Genomic DNA, 26,300 nt, shown 5'->3' with positions numbered 1-26,300 from the left:
TTTCCTTCAGCCTTTTCCCCTTTCTTTCTTACGTTTCTTTTGAATTTTCCGTTACCACAACCTTCCGTTATATTTTTCCTTCGCTTCCTTTGTAATCGCTCGGTTTCTCATTAATCGGGTCGCACCAGATCGGAGCTCCTCCGCTGTCTCACCCAAAGCCGCACATTGAGTGAGGCTTGCAAGGGTTTGGAAAAGTTGTGTCGTTCCAAGCGATGCACATCCTATTGCGTTCTTCTCCTTCATTATTGCAACACCGGTAAACACCTATCTTTTAACGCTTTCTTTCTTCAATTTGAGTTCTTCCTTCTAATTTCCTCATATTTTCTTCATCTCATTTGGCAGCATTCTTCAATTTGAGGTTTTTGTTGAACCACAACCCATTCCTATCAACGCATCCATTCCAAGCGACGCACATCCAATGGGTGAGAAAACGAATCATTCACAAAAGCTGTTTATAATCATCTGTCAACACAGGCATTCCAATTTTGGACGTCAAGGTTAAGGTCTCACCTACCTCTGATGTCGTTCCAAATGAGCCTTTGATTTTTTTTCTTTTCTTATTTGTGAATAGAATTTGTGTTTGAGATTCAACCTCGGAAATTCATCTTTGGGATGTGAATATTTTTCTTGGTGGCATGGATTTATCTAGGTACGTGATTCAATTGATTTTCATATATGTTTCGTGTTTTATGATTTTACTTGATCCTTTATTCTTCTGTTAGAAATTTGGGGAAAAACATATTCTACTAACCATTCTTTCTTCTTATGGTTTTGTTTATACTTTATTTCCTTCCTTAATTTTGGTTTTCTTCTTTCTTCTTATTGCTCCTAATATATATAGCCTTGCTCTTGCCCGTATCTTCACAAAATCACTGAACTGAGTAATGCTAATCAAATCCTCTTTTTATGATGCGTGTTTGTGTTTTTAACATTACTAAGCCAATCTTCCATTTTCATGCAGAAAAGTTCAGATCTCACATTGAGATAGTAATCCTTTCATCGAACCACTGAGGTTTCAAATACCATAGGTTTGGGTAAGTTATGTACTGGACATGATTTGGTTTATTAATGAAGCAATTCCTTATTATTCACACTTCCAAAGGAAAAGTTTTCTTCCGAATTATAAAAAATCCATTACTTGCATATTGTGATTGTCACTTTATTCTATTAAAGTCTTCCCCATTCCCAGTTCATTATTCTTCGAGATCCCTTCTTTCAGAATTTCAGTGATTGGGTTTCCTAATGGTGCTTATGATGTCAACCACTCCCCAGGTACCCATACTCGACGCCTTAATTCAGAATTAGTAAAATCTGGAAAACATAGCCTTCTATGGAATTTCTGTTTTAAAAACGGCTATCTGATTAGGTTAATTATGTGTTATATATGATCTTTCCCCATTGTTTCAATGTCTGACTTCGACATTTGGTTTTATCTCACTTCTTCCCGTCCTGTAGTTTCATAGTTTCACTTTTTAATGTCTCTGTGAATTGTTGATCGCATTTTCACCTTTTCTCTGTTAGGTTTTTCTCTCGCTTTCATTTTCACTTTGTTGCTCTCTGCCAGGTTAGTTGTCTCAAGGACTCCATTCTACGCCCATTTCTTCTTTCTTCTAGGGTTCAAACTTCAAACACTTGCTGAATTCATCTTCTTCATTCACATGCCTGTGCACCACACATTTTTCCCTCACCCCTTTCACCTCTCTTTCTTTCGCTCAGACGACCTTTTAATTTTTAATCGCTTCGCTTTACATTGCCAGCAGCGGAGGAGGAGGGATCAATGGAGATGGAGATTTCATGGTTGGGGTGAGCGCACATTCCGCGAGTGGAGGAGGGGTGTGATCAATCCATTACACTTGGTATAGCAATTGATACTGTTGAGTGTTCATTGCGGTAATAGTTCACTTTAGAGAATTGAAGTAGAACAAGTTCACTTTTATTGTTTCTTCTCTTCTAGATAATCTAATATGCTTCAAATTTAGTTTTTGATAGAGGCAAATTTAGTTTTTTTTTTTAATTATGGTTTGATATCAAAGTTAGTCTTCAACATGCTGCTTCTTTAGCTTATGATGTAGCAGCTGTGATTTTTGCTGATCATCATTTTACTTTTTTGTATACAGAATATATCCTATGACTATTAGAGTGGTTTGGTTTAAGTGGAACTCGCAAATGGATTTCCTAGAGGACAACAACTGAAGAAATTTACTCGATTACTCTTTCCTCGATCATCCTCCAGCCAATTTCCTTTTATTCAATCAAAGGTTTTTCATTTCTCTTTTTTAAATTCTTATTATTGTTCTTCCTTCTTTTTGGTATTACAAGTATGCTATTCATTTGGAAATACGGTGAATCATAACATCACCCTTTAGTTTATCATGATTTCAATTAGACTATAATAATCTTGGGTGCTAAATCTATGGTTTTGATTTCAAAGAAGGGGAGATTGAGAAGATGGGTCATCCATGGCAGGGTGCAAGCGGCGGAGAAAGGGGGGTTGTCAAAGATGAGGACTCACTCTGTGATCTCAATCTTCTCTTCCCTCCCTCCTTCTCCAGGGTCATGTATAGCCAAACTTCATGCCACTAAAGGTACTGTATAGTATATACATATATTAGTAACTTCCAAAATGAAATTCCTTTTCATAAAATTCACATTTAAAATTACTATTTAATGGTTTGTAGCCTAAAACTAAAAGTAACGGGGATGACTAGCCGCAACTGATCTTTTGTTTAATGAAATTGTGTTTCTTCATAGCTTTTTTTAAGTACCATTGAAGTAGAAAGAATCTGACAACTCCACGCTATATGCAGGAAAATTGCCTTCTCATAATTTTTGTTATGCTTTCCTCATTCATTAGTTGATAAGTCATGAATAATATTTACTTATTTTTCTACTTGCTTAAAACTATTAGAAATAATTGCTTATTGCCAGTTATGTTTCCTACTTTTAATCTTGCTTAAAGTGTCTTTAGTCAGTTACAAAGTGAAGTGCCTTTAAGATTCAGTTATAAAGTCTAATGGTATTGCACTTTATTAAGAGTCATTGAGTAAGCTTTTGAGTTTCCATGAGTTACATTTCATCGTTATGTTATGTTTGTCTTTTTATTGCTGTTGAAATTTTATGCTTTATACACTTTGATTGCACTTTATTAAGAGTCATTGAGTAAGCTTTTGAGTTTCCATCAGTTACATTTCATCATAATGTTATGTTTATCTTTTTATTGCTGTTGAAATTTTATGCTTCATACACTTTGATTTTATGCTTCCACAGTTAACCGGCAAAGTTAGCCTCTTATCTAAATTTTGTTTACGTTGCTTTGGCTTTTCAAATGTGTTCTTTGTAAGTGACTCATATAATTTGTCTTTTGTTTTTAGTAGGAGAATTCTATAGTTCTTCCTCTTCTTCGCCTCAAATTGAAGAAAATTTGTGCAAGTTGGGAGCTATTTACCCTTAATTTAGTAGAGCATTACTTTGTCAGAATGATAATTATTGTGCGTCACTGTATTAAGCTCCTACATTTTAAATCTAACTTTAACTTTTGGATTCAGCTCTCTAGATTGTCTTTTTTTTAGTGGAATGACTGGCATTATAGTGGCCAGTTTTTAACGGTTATTGTGGCTGTTCAACTTTCTTTCCTCAGCTTAGTTAAACAAGTCTTGCGTCCATTTAATTTCCAAAGAATTACTTCATAAAAAACAATGGAACCAAGTTTTTTTTTTTCAAAAAAAAAGAGATAAATTTAAAACAGGGAAAAACAAAGGTTTAGGAAGATGTAAATTTAAAGTCAAAGGGGTTGAAGTTTGTATTACAGATCTGTTGAAACTACTTTATCACAGGTAGGAAGCTAGGCCAATAGGACCATTAAAGACCAACATTAACTGTCTATGTAATTATTCCTGGGTGCAAACTTAAGAGACCAACAGTCTTAATTACAAGGCTACCTCGAAATTCATATGCTTCCTGATCTTAGACCAGATTTAATTATTATGCTAACAACGTAAATATGAAGCCGTCTCTTTTTTCAATTTTCCTGTATACCATAGTTTTGTGAATATGCCCAATATTGCACCAAATTTTGTAAAAGTGAGCTCCATATGCGCATTAAGATTGTACTACAATCTGTACCCAATGCTATTATTCGTCGCTATAAAAGAGAAATAGGAGAATAGTAAATCAATATTTCTTTTACCAAATTGCATAAAGGGACATAAGTTACAAAGTAAAGTGGCGCTTCAATAAAATATAGAATGTGAAACTTTCAAGTTTCAATTTATGATTAATAATTGTAATAAATTATGAATATTTTTTTTTTCTTGACAGGTTTTTAACCTGTTCAGGATACGTTGGTGGTCCAGTTAAGGATAGAATAAAAGAGAAAAAAAATGCTCGACAATTTAGAATTATAAGTCATATATAGAACTTGATTAAAAAGAAATTAATAATTTTAAAAATATAACAGTATAAAACTATTAAATTTTAATATAAGAACTAAATTAAATAGTGCAACATTTAAATAAACAAACATGCAGATACTCAACAAAAAAAAAAAACATACAGTTCATAAAAAAGAGAAGCAAACAAAAAAACACAAATAAATATAATTATTACCTTCCACAATACAAACTCAAACACATTTATCGTAAAAAAACTTTCCAGTTTAAGTTTTCTTATATCTAAAAGAAGTTTTAATATTTAATTCATAAACTTTCTTGGGATAAAAGTAACAAAAATAACACATTTAAAAAAGTTTACACTAAAAATAAAAATGAATACCCCCGTGCATCGCACGGGTAAAAAATACTAGTTATTTCATAAGATAACATAGCAACTCAAATAAAAAAAGTGTAAATCTCCTCCATTTTAAATGGAGAAATTTAAAAAAAAAACACTAGTATGAGAGTTTGATTTTTACTACAAGTTACATCTTTAAGGTAGTGTTTGGTCTACACCAAATCCGAGTTGAAAAAATTGTCTTAAAAGAGAATATTTATGATTCAAATTTTAAAAGAATATATAGTTTGGGTTGTGGGGGCCTTATTCGTGATAGCCATGACAAGTGACTCGCCGGATTCTTTAGCTTGGCTGGAATCCTTTTCTTGTTGAAGCCTATGCTCTTCATGATGGGCCGACCCTTGATTTGAGTCGTGGGTTTAAGAAGCTTGTTTGTGCGGGTCTAATTACAACATTGAAGGATGAAAGCTTTCATATAGCATACCCTATGCTTATGAATGTGAAACAACTTCTCAGGAAAGATTGGATGATCAATCTGACTCTCATTCATCGTGATAGTAATGAGGCGGTAGATTGATTAGCGAGAAATGGTGCTCACTCCTCTTTGTCCGACATCACGATTGTGCGGATGGGCCAAATAATTTTAATGTGTTTTGGATAAAACAATAATTAAGACAAATTGGAAGCCCAAGTTCAATGAGGCGGTTCGGCCCAACTCCGTGTTAGCGCAGTGCACACAGCAACACTCTTCCATTCACGCACTAACCACCACTCTCCCACTCGCATTTCAATCATGTCCGGCCGGAACCGCGGCCCACCGCCGCATCATCCACCTCACGCCGGTTTATCCCCGCCGGTCCACGACCCAATGTTCGGGGCAAGAGGCGGAGGAGCTATTCCCCCTCATCATCATCATCCTCATCACCATCACCATCCAGCGTTTCTAGAAGAATTGCGCGAGTCGCAGTTAGGGTTAGGCCCCCGTCCCCTCCCGCTCCACCCGGCGGCCGTCATCGAAGAGCGCCTCGCCGCCCAGCACGGAGAGATCCAGGGCCTCTTGGGCGACAACCAGTCGCTCGCTGCCACCCACGTCGCTCTGAAGCAGGAGCAGGAGGCTGCCCAGCACGAGCTGCAGCGGATGGCGCACTTCAATGAATCCCTCCGGGCCGACACCGAGGGTCGAATGAGGGAGCTGTGTGACAAGTCTGCTCATCTGGAGGCCGAGCTTCGCGGCGCCGAGGCTGCCCGGGCTGAGCTCCTCCAGCTTCATGCTGACATCAAGGAGCTCACGGTGGTTCGGCAGGACTTGTCTGGTCAGGTGCAGGCCATGACTCATGACCTGGGCAGGATGAACAACGATTTGAAACAGGTGCCGGCTCTCAAAGCCGATGTTGAGGCCATGAGACAAGAGCTGCAACGTGCAAGGTAGTGTGGTAGTGTTATGCTTAGTTATATAGCTTGACATTGGTATAGTTCAATTTTGATTGTTGTTTTCTGAATTATGTTGTTCTACATGGGTTTGTTAACCGAACACCGAGTCTTATTTGCTAGAGTTGCAATCGTGAACTAGATTTGGTGGGGTTAGTTAAATGGATTGAACAATGCCATAACATCCTAAGTCATGTCTAATCAATCATGTTTAGTGCTGGACTATTGAAATCAAAATGAAAATCTTGTTGATTTTACCTATAGTATGTATATTAAATTATGCATATACTAAATCTTGTTTTAAACATTGGGGGTGCTAGTCACATAGTTACCAAGAACGCGAGCAGCATGTACGCAGTTTAGTGACTTGTCACATCATTATTGTTATTATTATTTATGAGACTTGGGATGGTGAATTAAGTATGCAATAGGCAGGGTTGTTTAGAGAATCCGGTAACTAAAGTTACATACCAAGAGCCCCAGTTACTTTGAGCGCTAATCTTATTTCTTATTGCTTCTTGGCTTTTAGAGCTGCCATTGAATATGAGAAGAAAGGATTTGCGGAAAACTATGAACATGGTCAAGTGATGGAGAAGAAATTGATTTCAATGGCTCGGGAGATGGAGAAGCTCCGCGCAGAGATTTCGAATGCAGAGAAGAGAGCACGCGCTGCTGCTGCAGCTGGGAATCCAGGTATGCAATTCTGAGAGTTTATGTACTTTTAATTGCCTTGCCTCTTGGAATTCGTGCTGATTAGTTGACTAAATTCTTGCTTCTTTAAAATGGAAATTAAGACTACCACTGTTGTAACTTTGTTTGTGCTGTCCTTTGCTTTGACTTTATTTGTAGGTCCTGGGTATAATGCAAATTATGGGAATGCTGAGACTGGATATGCTGGAAATCCTTACCCTGCCTATTATGGAATGAATCCAGTAAGTTTTGTCATATTTGAAATGTATCTTGAGCATAGTTGACCTTATAATATGCATTTTGTCTGAGTCGACCTGCAACGCAAGGATATCTATTCGTTTTCATTTCTCAGTAAATCACTTTCACTTAAGCTTCTCGGAAAATCTTGAGATTGTTCAGCACTTCAGATAATGCCCTGCTATGTATTACCAATAAGTTGAATATGTTAATACTTACTCACGTATAGGTCGCAAAATAATCCATGAATCCATTTTTCATCCAATACTATAATAGTTCAATAATGGATCAAGGTTAATTGGTGGATTGCCTAGAGTGTCCATTCGATATCTACTGGTGACTCTGCTTTAATAGCGATAAAAGAAAAACAAAAAGTCCATGATAAATTCAAATGTGCATGTCCAACCATTGCTACTGCACCACGTGCAGGACTGCACATGTAAATGGTTGTAAGTTTGTACCCCATATAAGAATTTATTGCTGACAACAGGATGTATTTGTGTATGAAATTTTCTTACCGTGCAACTCTTGTTAACTTTACTTACAGCACATGATTTCTGCTGAGACACTACCCTTAAGAAAAATAAAAGATCTTCAATCACACTGTCTCACTGCACTGTTCCATTTATGACAACATTTTTATAGTATTCTGAATTATCAAAATTTAATTTTCCTTCAAATAAATCTCATTGAAGTCAGGAATCTTAAAACAGTGAATACTGAATATGTTAATAATGGATGGGCTGTTTAGATTGGATATTCATCCATTATTTGTAATGGTCACTGAAGGTTGACACCCACTAATAAGTCATGGTTGAAGTGGATTTTTGTAGTAATTCTTGGACTGATCTCAAATGGATTGATGATTTTTTTTATCCATCAATTGTAATCTGATCCATCCATTTCTACCCTTTCTCTCATTTTATCCATTTTTTCTGAGCTTTACCCGTCTTTTCTGCCTGCTCTCGCTTCCCTATCCATTGCTCTTTGTTCAGCTTAAGCATGCCCACATTAACTCCTTTGAAGATCTTAAGTTGCCATCTTTAACACCCTTACACATCTCTTGTATTTTATGTGTGATTTCTGATACAGTACCTGTGAGTTCTAAGCTTTTGGCTTAATTGCAACTTTGGTCCCCGACGTTTACCAATACCACAATTTTGGTCCCCCACCTAATTTAATTACATGGATGGTCCCCGACGTTGTAGGCCGTGTGCAACGTTAGTCCTACCGTTTATTTCTTAATGGAGGAGACTTACGTGGACGTCCAATTGGAGAGAGAAAGGAGGTATGAGGAGAGAGGGAAGCACGTGAGTATCACGTGACCCTTATCTGAACCCATTATACCCAAACCCCTGACCTCCCTAGAACGAAGAAGGTAACACGATTTAGATCCCTAGGGTTTCAGATTTGGGTATAATGGGTTCATATAAGGTTCACGTGAGTTCACGTGATACTCACGTGCTTCCCTCTCTTCTCATACCTCCTTTTACTTGTTGGATTTCAGTCTCAGAAATCACCTTGAAGCAATTGATTATCACAATCAATGCTATGTTAGGAACAATCAATTTGTAAGAGAAGAAAGAAAGTCAAGAAAAGCACATTCAGATCAGAAGAAGAATGAACAGAGGGAAAAACTTTATTAGCATTGATCGCACAATCACAATGCATATTACAACATTTATAGCTAATCATTAGCTGAGGACTAAAACCAGCTCAGCTCACAAACTAAAGGACTAAACTCTAAACCTTATAAAATCTGAAGGACTAATTCTGAATTACACAATATTACAACATTCCCTCCTAATTCAGAATTTCAGTTGCAGACATAATGTTCAATCCTCTACACAGTGCATTGAACCTCTCAACCCTCAAAGGTTTAGTAAACAAATCTGCAAGTTGTTTTTCAGTTGGACAATGAACTAACTCCAAAGCTCCTTTAGTCACCTGATCCCTTAGGAAATGAAACCTAGTTTCAATATGCTTGCTTCTTCCATGTGCCACAGGATGCTTAGCCAAGTCTATAGCCGACTTATTATCTATCATCAGCTTCATCACATTAGAGCTTCTCAGACCCATCTCTTCCATTAACATGCTTAACCATAGAGCCTGACAAGCACTAAATGAAGCTGCTACATATTCAGCTTCACAAGAGGAAAGAGCCACAATCGGCTGCTTCTTAGAACACCAAGACACTGGTGCATCACCACATAAGAACACATATCCAGTAGTACTCTTCCTATCATCCTTGTCTCCACTCCAATCTGAATCTACGTAGCCCGTCACTTCACATTTCACATTGTAAGCCTTCTTAGGAAATAAAATTCCATGGTCAAGGGTTCCCTTGATATACCTAAGTATCCTTTTTGCTGCCAGGAAATGAGTCTCTTTGGGATCTTCCATAAACTTGCTTATTAAACCAACCCCATAACTGATTTCAGGTTTGCTACAACAAAGGTATCTCAATGAACCCACTATCTGCTTAAACAATGTTCCATCTACAGGCTTTCCTTGATCAGTCTTTGTCAATATCACACTGCAATCCACTGGAGTAGTAACTGAATTACACTCAGCTAAATTGAATCTTTTCAATACATCCACTGCATACTTTTTCTGACACATGAAAATCCCTTTCTCAGTTCTGAGAAACTCAATTCCCAGAAAATATGAAAGTTCACCCATGTCACTCATCTCAAACTCAGCTTGCATATTACTCTTGAATTTTGCCATCTCATTCTCATCACTTCCTGTGACCAAAAGATCATCTACATATAAATAACAATCAGCAGTCCAACCTTCTTAGACTTCTGAACATACACTCCATGCTCAGATGTACATTTCAGAAATCCCAGTTTGCTAAGGAATGAGTCAATCCTCTTGTTCCAAGCCCGAGGGGCTTGCTTGAGACCATAAAGTGCTTTATGTAGCCTAAACACTTTATCTTCATTCTCTGGACTTTCAAACCCTGGTGGCTGTTTAACATAGACCTCTTCATCAAGAGGACCATTGAGAAATGCTAATTTCACATCAAGTTGATGTAACTTCCAGTCTTTCAAACTAGCAGTAGCTACAACCAACCTCACAGTCTCCATTCTAGCCACTGGTGCAAAAACATCTGTATAGTCAAGACCTTCCTTCTGTTGAAATCCCCTAGCTACAAGCCTAGCCTTGTATCTTGACACTGAACCATCTGGTTTCAACTTTGTCTTGAAGATCCATTTAACTGAGATTGGACTCTTCCCCTTTGGTAGATCAACTAAGCTCCAAGTCTTGTTCCTTTCAATAGAACTGAGTTCTTCCTTCATTGCATTAACCCAGTTCTCATGTTTGAAAGCTTGTTCCAAACTCACTGGCTCAGCTTCCACAAACAGTGATAGATGTACCAACTCACCTTCATTTGTGACTTCACTGTCAGGAAAAAGAACATAATCACCGAGTCTTGTGGAAGATTGTCTAACCCTCTGACTTCTCTGGTTCACAGTAGCTTCTGGAGGTACCAACACTTGTGGTACTGCTTCAGTATGACCCTCATTCCCTATGTCAACATTCAACTCAGGAAAGTCATAGCTGATTTTGGAACTAGAAGCTTCTGATTTATCTTCATTCCATTCCCAAGTAGCTAATTCATCAACTACTACATCCCTGCTGACTACTATTTTATTAGTCATAGGATCCAACAACCTATAAGCTCCAGTAGAATGATATCCTACCAACAAAAGCTTCTCACTCTTGTCATCAAGCTTTTTCCTCCTTTGATCAGGTAAATGTCTATAACATACTGAGCCAAATACCCTTAAGTGCCTCACTCTAGGCTTGATTCCAGTCCAAGCTTCTAAAGGTGTTAAAGACTTTAACTTCCTGGTGGGACACCTATTCAGTATATAGGTGGCAGTGGAAACTGCTTCTCCCCATAGCTTGACTGGTAAACCCTTGCTCTTCAACATACACCTGACCATATTAGCAATGGTTCTATTTCTCCTCTCAGCCACACCATTGTGCTGAGGAGTATATGGTGCTGTGATCTCATGATAGATGCCAGCTTCCTCACAAAACTGCTTCATATCCTTGGACACATATTCACCACCACCATCAGTTCTCAATACCTTGATTTTCTTCTCACTTTGTCTTTCAACCAGGGCCTTGAATTTCCTGAACACAGCAAACACTTCTGACTTTTTCTCCAGCAGGTAAGTCCACATCATCCTTGTGTGATCATCAATGAAGGAAACAAAATATTTATTCCCTCCTGATGATGTAACATCAAAAGGCCCACACACATCAGAGAAAACCACATCCAAAGCTACCTTGGACTCCACTGGCTTGCTGTTTGCAAAGGAATTCCTTGGTTGCTTACTCAACAGGCAATCTTCACAAACTTGCCCTGAACCCTTAATCAGAGGTAGACCTTTCACCATATCTTCATGATGAAGTTGATGAAGCCCTTTAAAGTGCAAGTGGTCATATCTAAGATGCCACAATTTATCAACCTCTTCAATCTTTGCAGACAAACATTGTACTCCACTAGTATCTAGATCAACTCTGAAAGTTTTATTTCCAGACAATACTGATTGCAAAATCAGATTATGCTTAGGATCATACACTAGTAGCTTCTTCCCCTTAGTCTTCCAAGAATACCCTTTTTCTAATAGCTGCCCTAGACTTATCAAATTGTGCTTCACACTAGGGACATACAAGACTTCTGGAATGTAGGCTTTTCTACCATTCTTTTTCTTCACCAGTATTTTACCAACACCATCAGCAGTGATGATGCTATTATCTGCAAACCTCACACTGCTTTTCCTCTCCTCATCAAGATCCACAAACCACTCTTTGTGGCCAGACATGTGAGAGGAGCACCCTGAGTCTAAGTACCAGGTATTCTCACTAAGTTTATGAGAACTCACAGCAGAATGACTAACTTCACAACTAGGAGTTTTAAGCAATTTACCAGAACAAGAATTAACAGGGTCATCAGGAACTACAAACAGTACCTGTTCCTCATCAGAATCATCATCATCATGAGTAGAATATGCATGATCTTCACCATCCTGCTTGTTGCCCTTCTTCTTGTTCTTGCACTCAAAGGCATAGTGACCATACTTCTTACAAGCATAGCACTGAACACTTTGTTTCTTTCCTTTGTCTTTCTTCCATTTGTCTTTATCATACCCTTTCTCCTTAGAATCCACCTTCTTCTTGGAGTCACCATCATCCTCATTGTTAGCAGATTTTCCAGCACCTTTGTTCTTCCAATTCTTCTCCTTGGAAGTCTTAGAGTTGCTACCCCATTTCTTCTTGCTAGTACTGCCTCTAACATACAGTGCCTGCTCAGTTTCTCTCTCAGAATCTCGCAGGTTTAGCCTCATTTCATGAGCCTCCAATGACCCTTGAAGCTCTTCCACCTTCATAGTCTCAAGATCCTTAGACTCCTCTATAGTAGTGACTATATGATCAAATCTTGTAGTCAAAGATCGAAGAACCTTTTCTACAAGCATTTGATCATTCATGGTCTCTCCATTCGTCTTCATTTGGTTTGTCAAGGTCTGAAGCCGAGTAAAGAACTTAGAAATCGTCTCTGATTTCTCCATCTTCAGAGCTTCATACTGTCTTCTGAGGGTCTGCAACTTGACCTTCTTCAATTTTGCCACACCTTCGTAACTCTTGGTCAGAATATCCCAGGCTTCTTTCGACGTTTTCGCCGCTGCAATTTTCTCAAAATTAGCAGGGTTAACGCATTGATGGATTATGAACAAAGCCCTCATGTCTTTCTTCTTCAATTCCTTGTGAGCTGCTCTCTGCTCAGCCGTGGGTTCCGCCAGTAGAGCCTCCAACCCAGAAGTCACCATTTCCAGAACATCTTGGAACCCGAAGATTACGAGCATCTGGGTATTCCAACGTTCCCAATCAGTCTTGCCGTCAAGAACCGACAACGAAGCTGGGAAATTGCCGTTCGTTCCAGCCATCACCTTCAAAGAAGCGTCCACTTCCACTGGAGCTACCAACGGAGCAAGCACCTCCGTTGTGACTGATTCACACTCCGCCGTAGATCGCCGTGCACTGGTGGTGGCTCACGTCGCCGGTCGCCGGATCGTCAAGCTCTTGATACCACTGTTGGATTTCAGTCTCAGAAATCACCTTGAAGCAATTGATTATCACAATCAATGCTATGTTAGGAACAATCAATTTGTAAGAGAAGAAAGAAAGTCAAGAAAAGCACATTCAGATCAGAAGAAGAATGAACAGAGGGAAAAACTTTATTAGCATTGATCGCACAATCATAATGCATATTACAACATTTATAGCTAATCATTAGCTGAGGACTAAAACCAGCTCAGCTCACAAACTAAAGGACTAAACTCTAAACCTTATAAAATCTGAAGGACTAATTCTGAATTACACAATATTACAACATTACTCTCCAACTAGACGTCCACGTAAGTCTCCTCCATTAAGAAATAAACAGTAGGACTAACGTTGCACACGACCTACAACGTCGGGGACCATTCATGTAATTAAATTAGGTGAGGGACCAAAATCGTGGCATTAGTAAACGTTGGGGACCTAAGCTTTTCCTGTCTTTTTTGGTGACAGAGTCCCAATAGATTTCTTCACCACTGATGGAAGTTTGTATATTTGTAGATGGAAACCTGTTCTACCATTTACCTAGGTTTCCTCTTAAGATATCAATGTCAACTATTGTAGTATTTATGTTTGATATGAAGTTTTTACCTAAATACTATGGCACTATGCTTGTGCAAGCTTTACATAATCAATTTTTTTTGGTTTCGGGTTTTGTTATGGCTCCTGGCTATCAACTGTTTTAACCTACATTCGTTATCTGTGGATGCCAAAATTGTCGTGTAGATTTTTTTCATGAACATTACTTGGTTATGCATCGCTCTTTTACTGCCTTTTGGTTTTGGATATTGTACTGATACTAGCGATTTTCAGGTACAGCCTGGTGCAGAGAATTTTCCTCAGTATGGACCTGGACCTGGACCTGGACCTGGTGCTTGGGGTGCATATGACATGCAGCGAGCTCAAGGACACAGATAGATCCGTCTATTCTGTTATCTTATAACTGGTGTCTTGGGCTACAACTTAGATTGGTACTGAGTTTTAAAGAATTTTGTACATCATGGGAAATTGTCTATTAGATGCTCCTTGAAGTTGTACTTTATTAAAAGGTTCATAGTAGATTGATGATTCAATGGATGATATTTGTATATGGTGTCAATTAATGGATATTTTGCTGTATAATAACTTTTCTTGAGGTGTGGCGCCCTGTGACTCGGCTCGTTATGTCTTTAGCTCAAGTTTTTCCTTTATTCCTATCACCTATGGATAATTTAAGGTTGCTTAGTTTCAAAATTATGCGACTATAGTTGGATTTAATGTAAATATTAGCTGCTTGCTACACCCATTTCCCCTTGGAAAAACGAAGAAAAGAAAAGACGTTCTTGTATCCTTTTCCTGTAATAGGCTTTCTAGGAAGTTCTTTGAATTAGTTCAAGGTATGCAATATGTTGGAATAGTTATTGGTTAAGTGTTGATATCTCACATGGATTGTAGATAAGGCTAACACAGCTTATAAATGCTTTTGAAATCCTCAGCATTTTGGAAGTGAGGTTTAATCCGAATTGTAAGATGGTACTAGAGCATCTAAATCCAATATTTGGCTACCTATCACAGTTAAAAAAAAAATTACAATTTGGGCTTGCGACTTTTCCACCGCAACCTACTTCACCCCAGATGATTTACCTGTGAAATTTTAATTTACATGGCATGTGGCTTTTCCATTGCAACCTAGATAGCATTGTGGATTAGCAAGTGCAATTTGCTTGGCCCACTATTTTAGCATATTTTAGCAGTGCAACCTGCCTGGCCTTGGGGATCATAAATCATAATGGTGCAATTTTACTCCCCCCACCCTCTGACATGTGCACATCAAAATCAAACCTAACCTCACAAAGTTAGTAACACAATTCGTAGATAGTTAGACTTCTTAAGCATTTAGTCCAAAGTTCGATTCTTGGGCAGTGTACATGAAGAAGATTTGTCTGGAGAGATCACCCAACCCAGACACAACAAAAACCTAGAAACACCACCCAACCCAGAATCAACAGCCTTCTCTCCACCTATCACAAAAACAACAAACCCACCAACTTGAGCACACGCGATATCAGCTTTCCCATCCACCATCAACAGCGATGTCACCTCATCAGCCACCTTGTCAACATACTTATAGTCCAAACGGGTCACCGACGACGCCGCCCCAATCACATGAACAGCCTCAAGCCCTGTAGCAGTGCCAATATGCAACGACCCACACTTCAAAATAGGACCTTTGCTGCTGAAACAAACAAGGAAGACCCACCGAGACGAAAACCATCAAGCATGGCTTTGGCCTTGCATTCATCATTTGCAAATAACATATGAACAAAGCCAAAGCGAGTCCCTCTACCTGGTTTCCCACAATGCTGGAACTAGATGTTTCTGACCATCCTACATTGCTTGAAACAACTCCCTTAACTAGGCATAGGACACCACATCTGAAATCCCTTAACCTGCGCCTACACAACAACCATCCTCAAGACTAGCCGCTGGCGACTTGGCTGCATGATCATCCTCTGTTGGTACGACTGAAAGGGAGCCCAAAAAAAGCGCAACACCATCTCCACACACTGTCGTGGGATCATTTGCACCATCAACAACCACGTCCTCACCATCGTGCACCATCTAGATCACCATCCACCACAGAAGGCGTGATGGATTGCGACCCAAACAACGATTGGTGAAACAGAGCGGTAGTCAAAGAGGATGAAGCGACAGACGACGCAAGCGACAACATTATTGGACAGCTTAACTGACGGTTCCTTCTTCTAGCGTGCCCAAGCAGAATACGAAGCCTCATCCCTCAAATGTAGACGCAACACTGCAAACAACGCAAAACCTAGAACACCACCATGAATAATCATTTATACCTATTAACTTTTTTTTTGCTAATTTTAATAAGCTTATCAAGTTAGCTTATAAATAAGTACTCATGCAATAAATGTTTATTACCATAAACGTTTAATTATGTTGTTTACTTAAACATACCCAAAGTGACCTCAAGTCATGATCCTTTTCAACTAACCATCTTCAAAAGTAGATTTGGGATTCAACAATATTACTGTTATAGAATAGAATAAAATTGTTACTTTTGAGATAATTTGAGCTTTTGAATAAATTCAAACTTCTTTTCTTTTAAAATAAAGCATTTTCGTGTGTTCAGTTATTGCAGATCGTGTGTTCTTGTCTCGTTATTTTGTTTCTTTTCGTTTATTGCATGTTCGTAGGACTGGTAATTTGGCCGCTAACTTTATAGCTAAATTTGCCCTTTCATTTCCTTGTTTAGTGTGGATCGAAGACTACCCACCCGGTTTGAGGGGTATTCTATCGTCCGAGGTAGTTGGTCTATCTATTGAATAAATGAGTTTCTTCCGACCGTAAAAAAAAATTAATATTATTCTACTAAAATTTAGGAGGCACAAATAATGGGAAAGAACAATGTTCGCAAATAATTAGCCTTGCATCCTTTCACATCATCATTATAATATGAAGGCTAAAAAGCATTTTTGACCCCTGATGTTTCAAGTTTGTGCAAATTTTGCCCCTATTCTATTTTTGTCGACGTTTCTACCCCTCATGTTTTCAAACAGTGCACCGTCTACCCCTCCGTCAGTCAGGCATTCTCAGGAGAGGTTCCTGAGTGGATTGGAGAGATGAAGAGGAATATATGAAGTTGATGATGATCAAGGAAATTATATAAATTAAATTTGCTTGATGTATATATCAATTATGTATGTAACTGAACCGGTTAAATGCGTGTTTTGCTACTTACAGGTCTTGAGTTTGAATCTCCCATGCCCCATTTTTCCAATTTCACTTGTAATTTCCACGTGGCAGGTCCAAAAAATATATTCACTGCATTTCTCTTCCCATTATTAGTTTGTGTGTTTAGGTAACTTTCATTTTGTGCGTTCGCTAACTTTCATTTCAATCTATAAGAAAAGTATTGTTAATGTTCATGAACAGCTGTGTCACCAGGTATCCAAATAGCATAGCGTTTCATCCTAGCTTAAGCAAATTCCTTCTTTACTCCCTTCCAAGTGGATAGTTTCACCAGGACCATGCTAATTACATACCATTTTAGTTGAAAACAATAATCTAAACCAGGCGATTACAATTTGATAACTAACAGCAAAAATGGGAAATGAAATGTCTAATGAGAGATGAACATTAAAATAAGGCAACCCAATTATTCAAAAGGGTTGGCCCAAGCAATGTAGAATGTCATCAACATCTTTTCCACCTTCCATCAGCACTCCTTGCAAAAACTCGAGGCTGTCTCTTGGGGAAGGTTTCTGTCCAGTATGGATGCTCAATCAAATAATTCCATTGCCTGATAATGGGAAATGTGATCATTATTTCAAGTGATATTCATAAATATATGAAGTTCTGGAAAACAATAGACAGTACATAGATTTAGATCAGTTTAGTAGTCTACTCAAATGCATAGAGAAGAGCAAATGATTTTAATCTAGCAAACAATCTTGGGCTTCTGCCAGAGAATGTATCAGAGAAGAAAATCAGAGGGTAATTGCATTCACCTCCCTTGAGGTTTGACATTATTGCACTGACCTCCCCTCTAGTTTGCAAAATGCACGGACCTCCGCTCTTTCATATATCATTTAGAAAGACAGAGGGGTGTTGAGTGTTAAAATGATAAATCTAAGGGGAGGTTGATGCAATGATAGTAAAACTAATGGGAGGTTAGTGCAATGTTCTCAATAAAGTAAGGGTGGTTGGTGTCTTATTAAATAATAGAGGCGAGGGCGAGGTCAGTGCAACAATGATAAACCTTAGTGTAGGTCGGTGCAATTTCCCCAAAATCAGATCCGGATATATGAAATGTGAAAATGGCTACTCATAAGTTTAAATTTCAACATTGAAGAGAAAATCAGCTCCAGACATACATTGCACACTTCCTATACTTTAAGAAATTCAAACCGTTTCACAAAGCCTTCAAACTACGCCTAAATAACATTGTCATTCCTACCACCATATCCAAGGCTTTGTCCAATGAAATACGGAAACAATCTGAATGCTGAGATGGAGGCAATGGACAAGAACCAAAACTAGGAGTGAGTGCGATTACCAGCATGAAAGAAGAATACAGGTTGTAAATCGGTGTATCCCGATAAGTACTTCCAAGATTAATCAATGGAGAGATGTAAGACAAGATTAGTGGTCAAAGATGGTCAGAATATTTTTTAAGCATTCATTGATAACTTTTGCTAGGATTCACAGCAATTTGATTTCACCTTCTTACTTGGAAGGATGAAGATACAATTCTACTACGTCAATAAATTTGCAATTAGCACAACCCACAACCCCATATAACATGGCGAGTAAAGCATATGGATGTGGATGGACACGATAAAGGGAAAACAGGAGAATGAATTGATGTGAACAACCTATGTGGCCAAACAAGCTCAGTTAGCTGATGTATTTGCCAATGGGCTGAGCTGTACAGAATGTGAGAACATAATATCCAAGGTTAAGGATGGAGAATGCCTACTCACTGTCTTGGGGGAGTGTAGGAACTCACATACAATTGGAATTGGTCAAGTGGCATTGGAAACATAAACTATTTGAACTAACTCATCATTAAATAAGCAGCTAGTTTCAAACAGCATTGTTACCTTGGTTTCCTAGAGAATGCTTTCAGCTTATTTGGCATTTCTTCTTGAAAATCATGGACAGTAATGATATATAAACCTATTAACCTAATATGCTGAGTGAAATTGACTCAAGTAATTCAATAAAGGATATTTTCATATTCCTCATTCCCGACATTTACAAGGGACTGTTCACAAAAATATAAGACAATAATTCAAAAAATTATCAGTTATCCATTTTAAGACTGATAAATTTTGAAATAAGAGGAGAGTAACTTAAAGCATTTAAAATTAGAATCAGCCATATATTTTACCTTTTTAAATTATCCACAAAATCTGGGCCCTCAGCAGTAGGTGAGGTAGAACAGATAGAAAGAAGTTCTGAATCAGAATAATTCTGAAGTGACAAAGCAATATGATATTGACGAAGAGTCCTAAATAAGATGGAGCCCAGAAGCATTAGTGTGCTAGAAAGGAAGATAAAAGGATATTGTGCATCAATGTATAAAGACCATCAATCAGGGAAAATAACATATAATACTACATCCCAATAAGAAAATGTTTTTTTTACCAATATGCATGGAAAAGGATCCTCGAATGTGAGCTCATCTCTAAGTGAACGAGTAAAGGTGTATCTATCTGCCTTTTATTTAATTGAAAGTAAATCACGATTTAATCTTAAGCCCCAAAAGATTCAAAGGTAGACACCTTACATGTTTACTTCAGAGAAATCTCATTTTAGAGGAATTTTTTCGATCAGATAAATCCCACCTAGTGGGAAAATGTTTAGGTTATTGCTATATTGGGTTCATCAGCATTTTTTAAATGTAGGTTTTGAAGATAATAGGATTTGGTTATTGCTATTTGTTTTCGTCATCGTATTGAATTCATAAGCATATTATTATGTGTAGAGTTTGAAGATGAATTCATGAAACTTCATACATTACCAGCGACAAGGTGCAATTTTGAAGCAGTCAGTGCTATAGTCATATGTCTCTAGTAACTTCCCATTCCAACTGGTATCTTCATAAGAAGCAGATACTCGTATTCTTCTGACAACTTCATCGGGACATCTAGAGCTTCTATCAAAACTTGCTGGGATAACAACTCCGGTTGCAGTCTCCACCTGAAATGGTGTTTAGTAAGAAATCAGAATCCAATTGAAAAGTTTGAAAATTCATGTAACTCTTAAACCAGAAAAGACTAGAACAGCTTTTGCCAAACAGTTGAAACCAAAAAATGCATCATGTTACCATAAGTACTTTCACCATCCTACGTGGATGTGTCTGTTCTAAAAAGTGTTTCTCTGGATACCATGATTTGCATTGATCCAATATGAACATGCATTTTGGAAGTGTCTGTTTTGCTTTTATCCAGTTAAGGTTTATCCAGTATGATACTGACTAATTTATCCAAAACAGATCCACTAGTGGTAGAAAGAAATATCTGTGAGTGTATTAGTGAATATGTAGATCAGTCCAGGTTGACAATTTAATGATTAAAATTGACAGGTCCAAAAACATATTTACTCTAAACTATTAACAAGGTATCTATGTTTTGTAGTGATGGAAAGTAAGAGGCTTATCACATTGTAATTTGTAAATGAACAAGCTGTAATGGAAAGATTTAAAAGAAAGAGCTAACCACAAATCCATTAAAAATGGGGTAAGTTTTTCCATCAGAATCCTTTCTGGTATTATGCCCAAGAACACACATCGTTCGAACATGAAACTTCTCCTCTCTTGACCCTAAAGCATGAACAATCTTTGAACACAAAGGAAAGGAATAACCATCCAAATCTGCCTGGCTTTCTGATACAGAGTTACTACCATTAGCATGCTGCAAAAAAATTCAACAGATTCAACTTCAATTCTTCAGTCTTTGAGTGTAATCTACAAATTGAAAAATCAACAACAAAGCAGAAGACCCTGGCCAGACTTGCAGTGAAACATCTTCAAAACCCCCAATTAGGTGCACCTACAACGTTTTAATAAAGCAGATTTAAAAAACATGTAAACTGTAAGGGAGTCATCAAACCAACTAATAGAAAGTAGAAATAAAGAAAAGGAAAAGTACATCCAACACAGTGTCCAAACTGTCGTCAAGAAGTAGAGCTAACATTTGAGAGAGGCCCATTTCTACAATTTTAGGGGAATCCATATGGGCAACTGATGTCCTGTAATGTCAAATTAAAAATAATAAAATCAGAAATTAAACACTTGGTGAAAGGATCTGTAAAACTTAATATACACTGTGCAGTACAGTAGTCTCTTTTATCAAATTTAGTAACTAATCCTTAACCCTTACATTCCAGTCTTTTGATTACGGATAACAATGCCAACACACGTTGTCGCTTCATCAGTGCCAACAAACTAGTGATGTGAGGAGAGCCGCGGAGGACAAAAAAGCACAGAAATACTATGTCAAGAAGAGAACTGCAAGACAATCCATTGAAAAGTAAAATTTGAAATTTGTGCAGCTGCATGAACTGATTTTAATCGATTAAAATTTGAAATAATCCACTAAATTCTAAGTACTGGTCGAGAGGTTGGCACCGAGTAAAATGAGAAATGGTGCAAAACCCACAGACTTCCGTACAGAATATTGCCAAAGGAAGAGTGACACTATTTTGGTGGACCTCAGAAAAAAAAATCCTTATTCATTTTAATCTCCACCCAGACAAGTCAAGTGCTCTTTTTTGTTTTCCAAATCCCCTTTCTCTCTATATTTCTGTCTCATTTATATTCATCCAAGCATAGCATCATAGTCCAATTAAGTATGAAGTGCATGCATGCAAACGATTATTATTTGCATGCCACAATGAAGCATGACCTAATTAAAATTAAATTTATATTTACAAATTACAATTAACATGCATTATCTCTTGCATATCGCAAAAGAAAATAGGAAATTTTAATTTTTGAGTTAATATATATTAGTTTGATGACATTAGAAAGGGTTAAGAAGTTACATACATCAACAATTGCAGGGTCAACAGTAGCATATTCTCTTTGGAATATATAAACACATTTTGATCTCTCTGGACTAGTCTCTTCAGAATCTGAGAACTTCCTCTCTGGGTTAGCCTTCAAAGAGTTTGAGGCAGATACCAGACTGGGATTTCCCAACAAAGCAATCAAAATATCCATCCCCTGTTCATAAAAACAAATTCATACTTACATACAAAGCTCCTAACCTAATTTACTATCATCCAAACAATAAGTCAAGATTTACAGGAGCTGTACAATGACACGGCATAGCCGACCTCACTTAGTGGGATAAGGCTTTTGTTGTTGTTGTTTGTACAATGACACAGTATGAGAGTTATAAATTACATCATTGCATGCTTTCTATGATGCACCTAAGTGAAGAAGGTCAAGAGATAACCTTCACTTTTTCCACCTTAGATTTTGTTCTCTAGGTAATACTAATTGATTAAGCCACATCCTTGAAAAGAAAATCAATGTCCCAAAATCCAAATATAAAAGAAAACAAAAACAGCCACAAAACAGCATTTTTTGTGAAATTGGTGAACAATTGCCAATTAAAGAAATACAAATAATTGAAAAGAAGATTGAGAAACCCCATTTCTCAATTCTCTCCCTTCTGAGTCCTGATCCCAAAATCTAAACAAAATTGGTCTCAATTTCACATTTTTTTCCCATGCCTATGCTTCTTCTCAATCAAATATTGAAAAATTTGAAACATTTACTGAGTCAACTCTCTACAAAACAATCCACTACTAGAACACCCTGATTTATATACACAAATTAATCAAAAATAGTGATATGAGGTCAGAAAATTGGCGCAAATTAGTTTGCAGAAAAATCATACCTTTTTCACTTCCTTATGAAATTCAGGCAAAAGGGTATCGGAAAAGGAGAAAAAGGAGGAGGAGTTGGTTACCTGAGGCTGAGATGTTGAGGATGATGAATGCGTGGTGAATGGAACCCCATCAACGAAGATCATGATTTTCGGGTAGTGAAAGAAGATCAGTTGGCGTTCAAAATAAGCTGCTGATGGTGGCGGTTTCTGGTTACTGCCACTGATTCCAGTGGTGGTGGAGCTGGTGTCATTTGGGAAGAAGAAGCATAGGAGTAAAATTAATAATTAGTAGGTCCTTAGAATTTCTTTCAACTTGTAATTAAATCCTTGTAGTTGTAAAATTTTGTAATTAAATCCTATCAATCTAACACTGTTAAAATTTTCCTTATGCTTTGTTTGGTAGAGAAGAGAGAAGATGAGTAGAGAAAAAGATATGAGGAATATTATTATTTTTTTGAACGTGATGTGAGGAATAAAGTAGATTTATATGTTAATTGATATGATAGAAATAGATGAGAAAGAATGATATGATATATCTCTTATCTCGTTTGGTTGAATATAAAATAGTATATAAAAACTGATATTTTTATCCTAAATATCAAAATATTATAAATTAATTCTATATATTTTTATATAAGTATATAAATGTTTTATAGAAAATTATTTAACATAAATTAATATATTTCAGATATATTTATTTTATATAAATAAATCTATCATATTGATATATATTATTTGCTATAGTTTATCCTTCGCCTTTTGAAGAGATTACCAAAAATATACGGGATCCATAAAATTCTTCTCTCTCTTTTGTGTGAGTTTACAAACCAAACTGAGGAGGATCTCACAACTCTTCACAAACTCTCTCTTCACAAATTCTCTTTTACCATTTCACCCTATAACAAATATATTGTTAAGTTTGAAGAGCTTCTTAAAATGTGGGGTAACTATTGACTATTTGAGTCTCGTGTCTCATAAAATCACATTTCATTCAAGGCTTAAAAGCACTTTTAGTCCCCTACGAATGCAATATGTGCAAACATGGTCCCTAAACTTTAAAAATAGCATAATACGTCCCCGACGTTACTTTCCGTCAACACTTTTGGTCCCTCATCACTTTTCCATCAAAAAACTAACGTTTTATGGATTTTCCAGAAAATTCTTCACTTCTTCATACATCCTTTTATCATCTTCATCATATTCTTCAAAAATTTTTTTTCAAAAGAACCACAATTTCTCTCTTCCACATTCTTTATCAAATTTCTTCCACCATGTGCATATTCTTCCCCCCTCATCATCATCTTCCCCAAATTTCTTCCCCCTTCTACATCATCTTCACCAAAACCCAGCAAAATAAATAGATCTGAAGAAATTACAATGAAGATAAAAAAACAATTGAAGGTCATATCCTTTACAACCTCCATTACTCAACCATGTAGCTCATCAAACGAAACCATGCCAAATCCAACTTGAAGGGAATTAAAAAAAACAATTTGTACAAAGGGACAATAAACAGAACACGAGAAAGATCATATTACAAAACAAGACATTTACATTTGAACCAGATTTTTGCTTCATCTTCGCTACTTCAATTTTCTTCTTCACACTCTTTCAACATGGATTCGGTAGTTCAGAGCCAGCAAATTAACAAACCTCACCCAAAAATCCCAACCCACAAACCCCAATTTGGAAAACCTAAATTTCATTGTTTTTTATCCTGCCTCAACCTCGTTCCTAGCCGAGAAACAAACCCAGGTTCTGACCAGCGTAGAAATAGAGCGAGGGTAAGAGAGACGGAGCAGCAAGAAATTGGGAGAACAGGTGCGGTCGCGAGAGAGGTTTCCACCACCGTCACCAGTCCCGATCTCGTCCATCACCATTGCATGCTGAGTCGCTTCGCGCCCTTCGTTTACCCCTCGATCTCGTCCCACAGTCTCTCCTAATCCAGATCTGACTACACCCAGATTCTTAGCACCAGTGTTGAGAGAGGAAGGGGTCATCGACAGTGAAAAGAGTAAGTTGATGATAGTGGTATGGAGAATGGATATGGAGAATCTAGGTTTAGTTTCTATTATTGATGGTGGTGTGGAGAATTGAGAAGGGTAAAGGTTTTGTTTGTATTTTCTGGAGAAAGGAGATGAAGATGGTTCAGATGGCTGGGCTATTATTATTATTTTTTTTAATCCAGAAACCGTTAAAAAATGGATGGAATTGGACGGAAGATCAAAAGTGTTAACGGAGATAAATGTGTGGGATGAAAAATGCAATTTTTAAACTTTAGGGACCATATTTGCACACATCACATTCGTGGGGGACTAAAAGTGCTTTTAAGCCTTCATTCAACTACTTGTTGTGTGTTGTGAACTTTACCACCTCAAATTTGATTCCTTCCTCTTCCCGAAAAGAGTTAAACTTTCTTAACACATTTACACTCCACACTTTTACCTTTTGTTTGTTAGGGTAGAAATAGTGAAGAGAGATCGAGGAGAAATGGAGAATCTCTCTTGTTTGGTGAGTGGGACCCACCACTTATTGTGGTTTCTCCAAATTGAAGGGAGATGTGTTAGCCCAAGTTTTTTTTTTACTTTACTAGCGGTTTGGGACCCAATACTCACATATGACCGCCAGAAAGTGTTTTATATAACAAATAACTATTTCAAACCTAAATCGCACTTTACTGGTAGTTCGGTGTCGATAATAATCGGTTTATGACTGCCATAAAGTGTTTTATATTATAAATAATTATTTTTTAACCCAAAAAGTAACATTCTCTCTTCTCTACCAAATAATTAGTTAGAGAGACAAGAAGAAAAACTGAATGAAAAATAAATAGTAAGAAATAATGGAGCGTGAAATATCAGAACTTCTCCACTTCACTAGGGTAATAAATAGGAGCAAGATTCGAAAGCTTGTCGGGTCTAACTTGTAAATAATTTTTTTATTTAATTGAATCAAAAAAGCAAATAATAAAAAGACAAAAATATTTTCTTTTGGGGTCAAAAAAAATATTTTTAAAGCAAAAGTATTTTCCACAATTAATTAGAGCTAACCGTTTTATTACAACTGGGTAGTAGGGTGATATCACCTTCCCTACGCATAATAGACTTTCAAATCTTGAATTTGGTTTCAAAGATATTTTTTACGTTATTTTCAATATTTAGATTTCAATAAATAATCGTGAAAACTCCTCTGGTTACACCTTTTTAGTATCGTATGTCGCGACCTTGGTTGTGATAGTTGACAACTCAACTAGGGACATTTTGAGTCAAGCACATCATAATTAATTGTGCAATTTTTTTTCTTTATGTTTATTTGTTTTACTTCCCTTATTTTTATGCAGATAGTCATTTTTCATATTGTACATAAATTCTTTACCTGGATTGAATCCAAGGATAGATGACCATTGGTACTACTGTCGTACTTCTTCTTTTATTTCAGTCATTTTTAAGTTTGAGGACGATTTTCGCAGGAAGGCCATAGTTGGGGGACCAAAAGTGCAATTAAGTCAAAAGGAAAATGTATCTCTATTCCTATTTAACTGTCTGGTAAAAGAAGAAATATACATATTAAGGAGTGCAATTAATTTTGTTAATTTTCATAAAAGTATTATTTGTTTCCCATTTTTACCCTTTAGAATACATTTTATCTTTTTTCATTTATTGTTTC

At 37.1% G+C, this 26,300-nt stretch overlaps 2 protein-coding genes and 1 long non-coding RNA gene across 7 annotated transcripts; 2 read left to right on the top strand and 1 right to left on the bottom strand.

Annotated features, from left to right (window-relative positions):
* Positions 1-79: 79 nt before the first annotated feature.
* Positions 80-3,588, top strand: LOC130748865 (uncharacterized). Of its 4 annotated transcripts, XR_009022793.1 has the most exons (8): positions 80-256; positions 343-422; positions 572-649; positions 962-1,034; positions 1,758-1,890; positions 2,118-2,258; positions 2,432-2,585; positions 3,372-3,588. It is a non-coding gene; the product is annotated as an uncharacterized LOC130748865 (long non-coding RNA). The 4 variants fall into 4 exon arrangements; XR_009022792.1 differs by having other exon boundaries at positions 343-649; positions 1,761-1,890; XR_009022794.1 differs by having other exon boundaries at positions 343-649; positions 3,375-3,588.
* A 1,853-nt stretch (positions 3,589-5,441) lies between these two features.
* Positions 5,442-14,356, top strand: LOC130747324 (protein FLX-like 1). The gene is made up of 4 exons (XM_057600222.1): positions 5,442-6,153; positions 6,686-6,849; positions 7,006-7,088; positions 14,035-14,356. The coding sequence occupies exons 1-4, from the start codon at positions 5,522-5,524 to the stop codon at positions 14,137-14,139; spliced, it is 984 nt and encodes a 327-aa protein (XP_057456205.1). The 5' UTR covers positions 5,442-5,521; the 3' UTR covers positions 14,140-14,356.
* Positions 14,357-17,094: 2,738 nt separating this feature from the next.
* Positions 17,095-22,910, bottom strand: LOC130749055 (protein N-terminal asparagine amidohydrolase). 2 transcript variants are annotated; one of them, XM_057602331.1, is made up of 9 exons: positions 22,716-22,908; positions 21,785-21,961; positions 21,117-21,181; positions 20,886-20,985; positions 20,748-20,786; positions 20,454-20,648; positions 19,757-19,935; positions 19,124-19,243; positions 17,095-17,530 (listed from the first exon to the last, which is right to left on the bottom strand). In XM_057602331.1, the coding sequence occupies exons 1-9, from the start codon at positions 22,776-22,778 to the stop codon at positions 17,425-17,427; spliced, it is 1,044 nt and encodes a 347-aa protein (XP_057458314.1). In that variant the 5' UTR covers positions 22,779-22,908; the 3' UTR covers positions 17,095-17,424. The 2 variants fall into 2 exon arrangements, with proteins under 2 accessions (XP_057458314.1, XP_057458315.1); XM_057602332.1 differs by lacking the exon at positions 19,124-19,243 and having other exon boundaries at positions 22,716-22,910.
* Between the last annotated feature and the right edge of the window lie 3,390 nt (positions 22,911-26,300).

This window comes from Lotus japonicus, chromosome 3, assembly GCF_012489685.1.
Source record: "Lotus japonicus ecotype B-129 chromosome 3, LjGifu_v1.2".
Lineage (NCBI taxonomy): Eukaryota > Viridiplantae > Streptophyta > Magnoliopsida > Fabales > Fabaceae > Lotus > Lotus japonicus.
The sequence above is the reverse complement of the archived record's forward strand: the minus strand, read 5'-3'. Positions and strand labels throughout refer to the sequence as shown.

What these genes read in the sequence shown, in the direction of transcription:
- LOC130747324 (XM_057600222.1), top strand. Translation starts at nt 5,522, where the DNA reads ATGTCCGGCCGGAACCGCGGCCCACCGCCGCATCATCCACCTCACGCC. An exon ending in CAAGAGCTGCAACGTGCAAG is followed by an intron (nt 6,154 to 6,685) that starts GTAGTGTGGTAG and finishes CTTGGCTTTTAG; the next exon opens with AGCTGCCATTGAATATGAGA. An exon ending in TGCTGCAGCTGGGAATCCAG is followed by an intron (nt 6,850 to 7,005) that starts GTATGCAATTCT and finishes CTTTATTTGTAG; the next exon opens with GTCCTGGGTATAATGCAAAT.
- LOC130749055 (XM_057602331.1), bottom strand. Translation starts at nt 22,778, where the DNA reads ATGATCTTCGTTGATGGGGTTCCATTCACCACGCATTCATCATCCTCA. An exon ending in TTGACCCTGCAATTGTTGAT is followed by an intron (nt 21,182 to 21,784) that starts GTATGTAACTTC and finishes TCACATCACTAG; the next exon opens with TTTGTTGGCACTGATGAAGC. An exon ending in AAAATTGCACCTTGTCGCTG is followed by an intron (nt 19,244 to 19,756) that starts GTAATGTATGAA and finishes CATCTTATTTAG; the next exon opens with GACTCTTCGTCAATATCATA.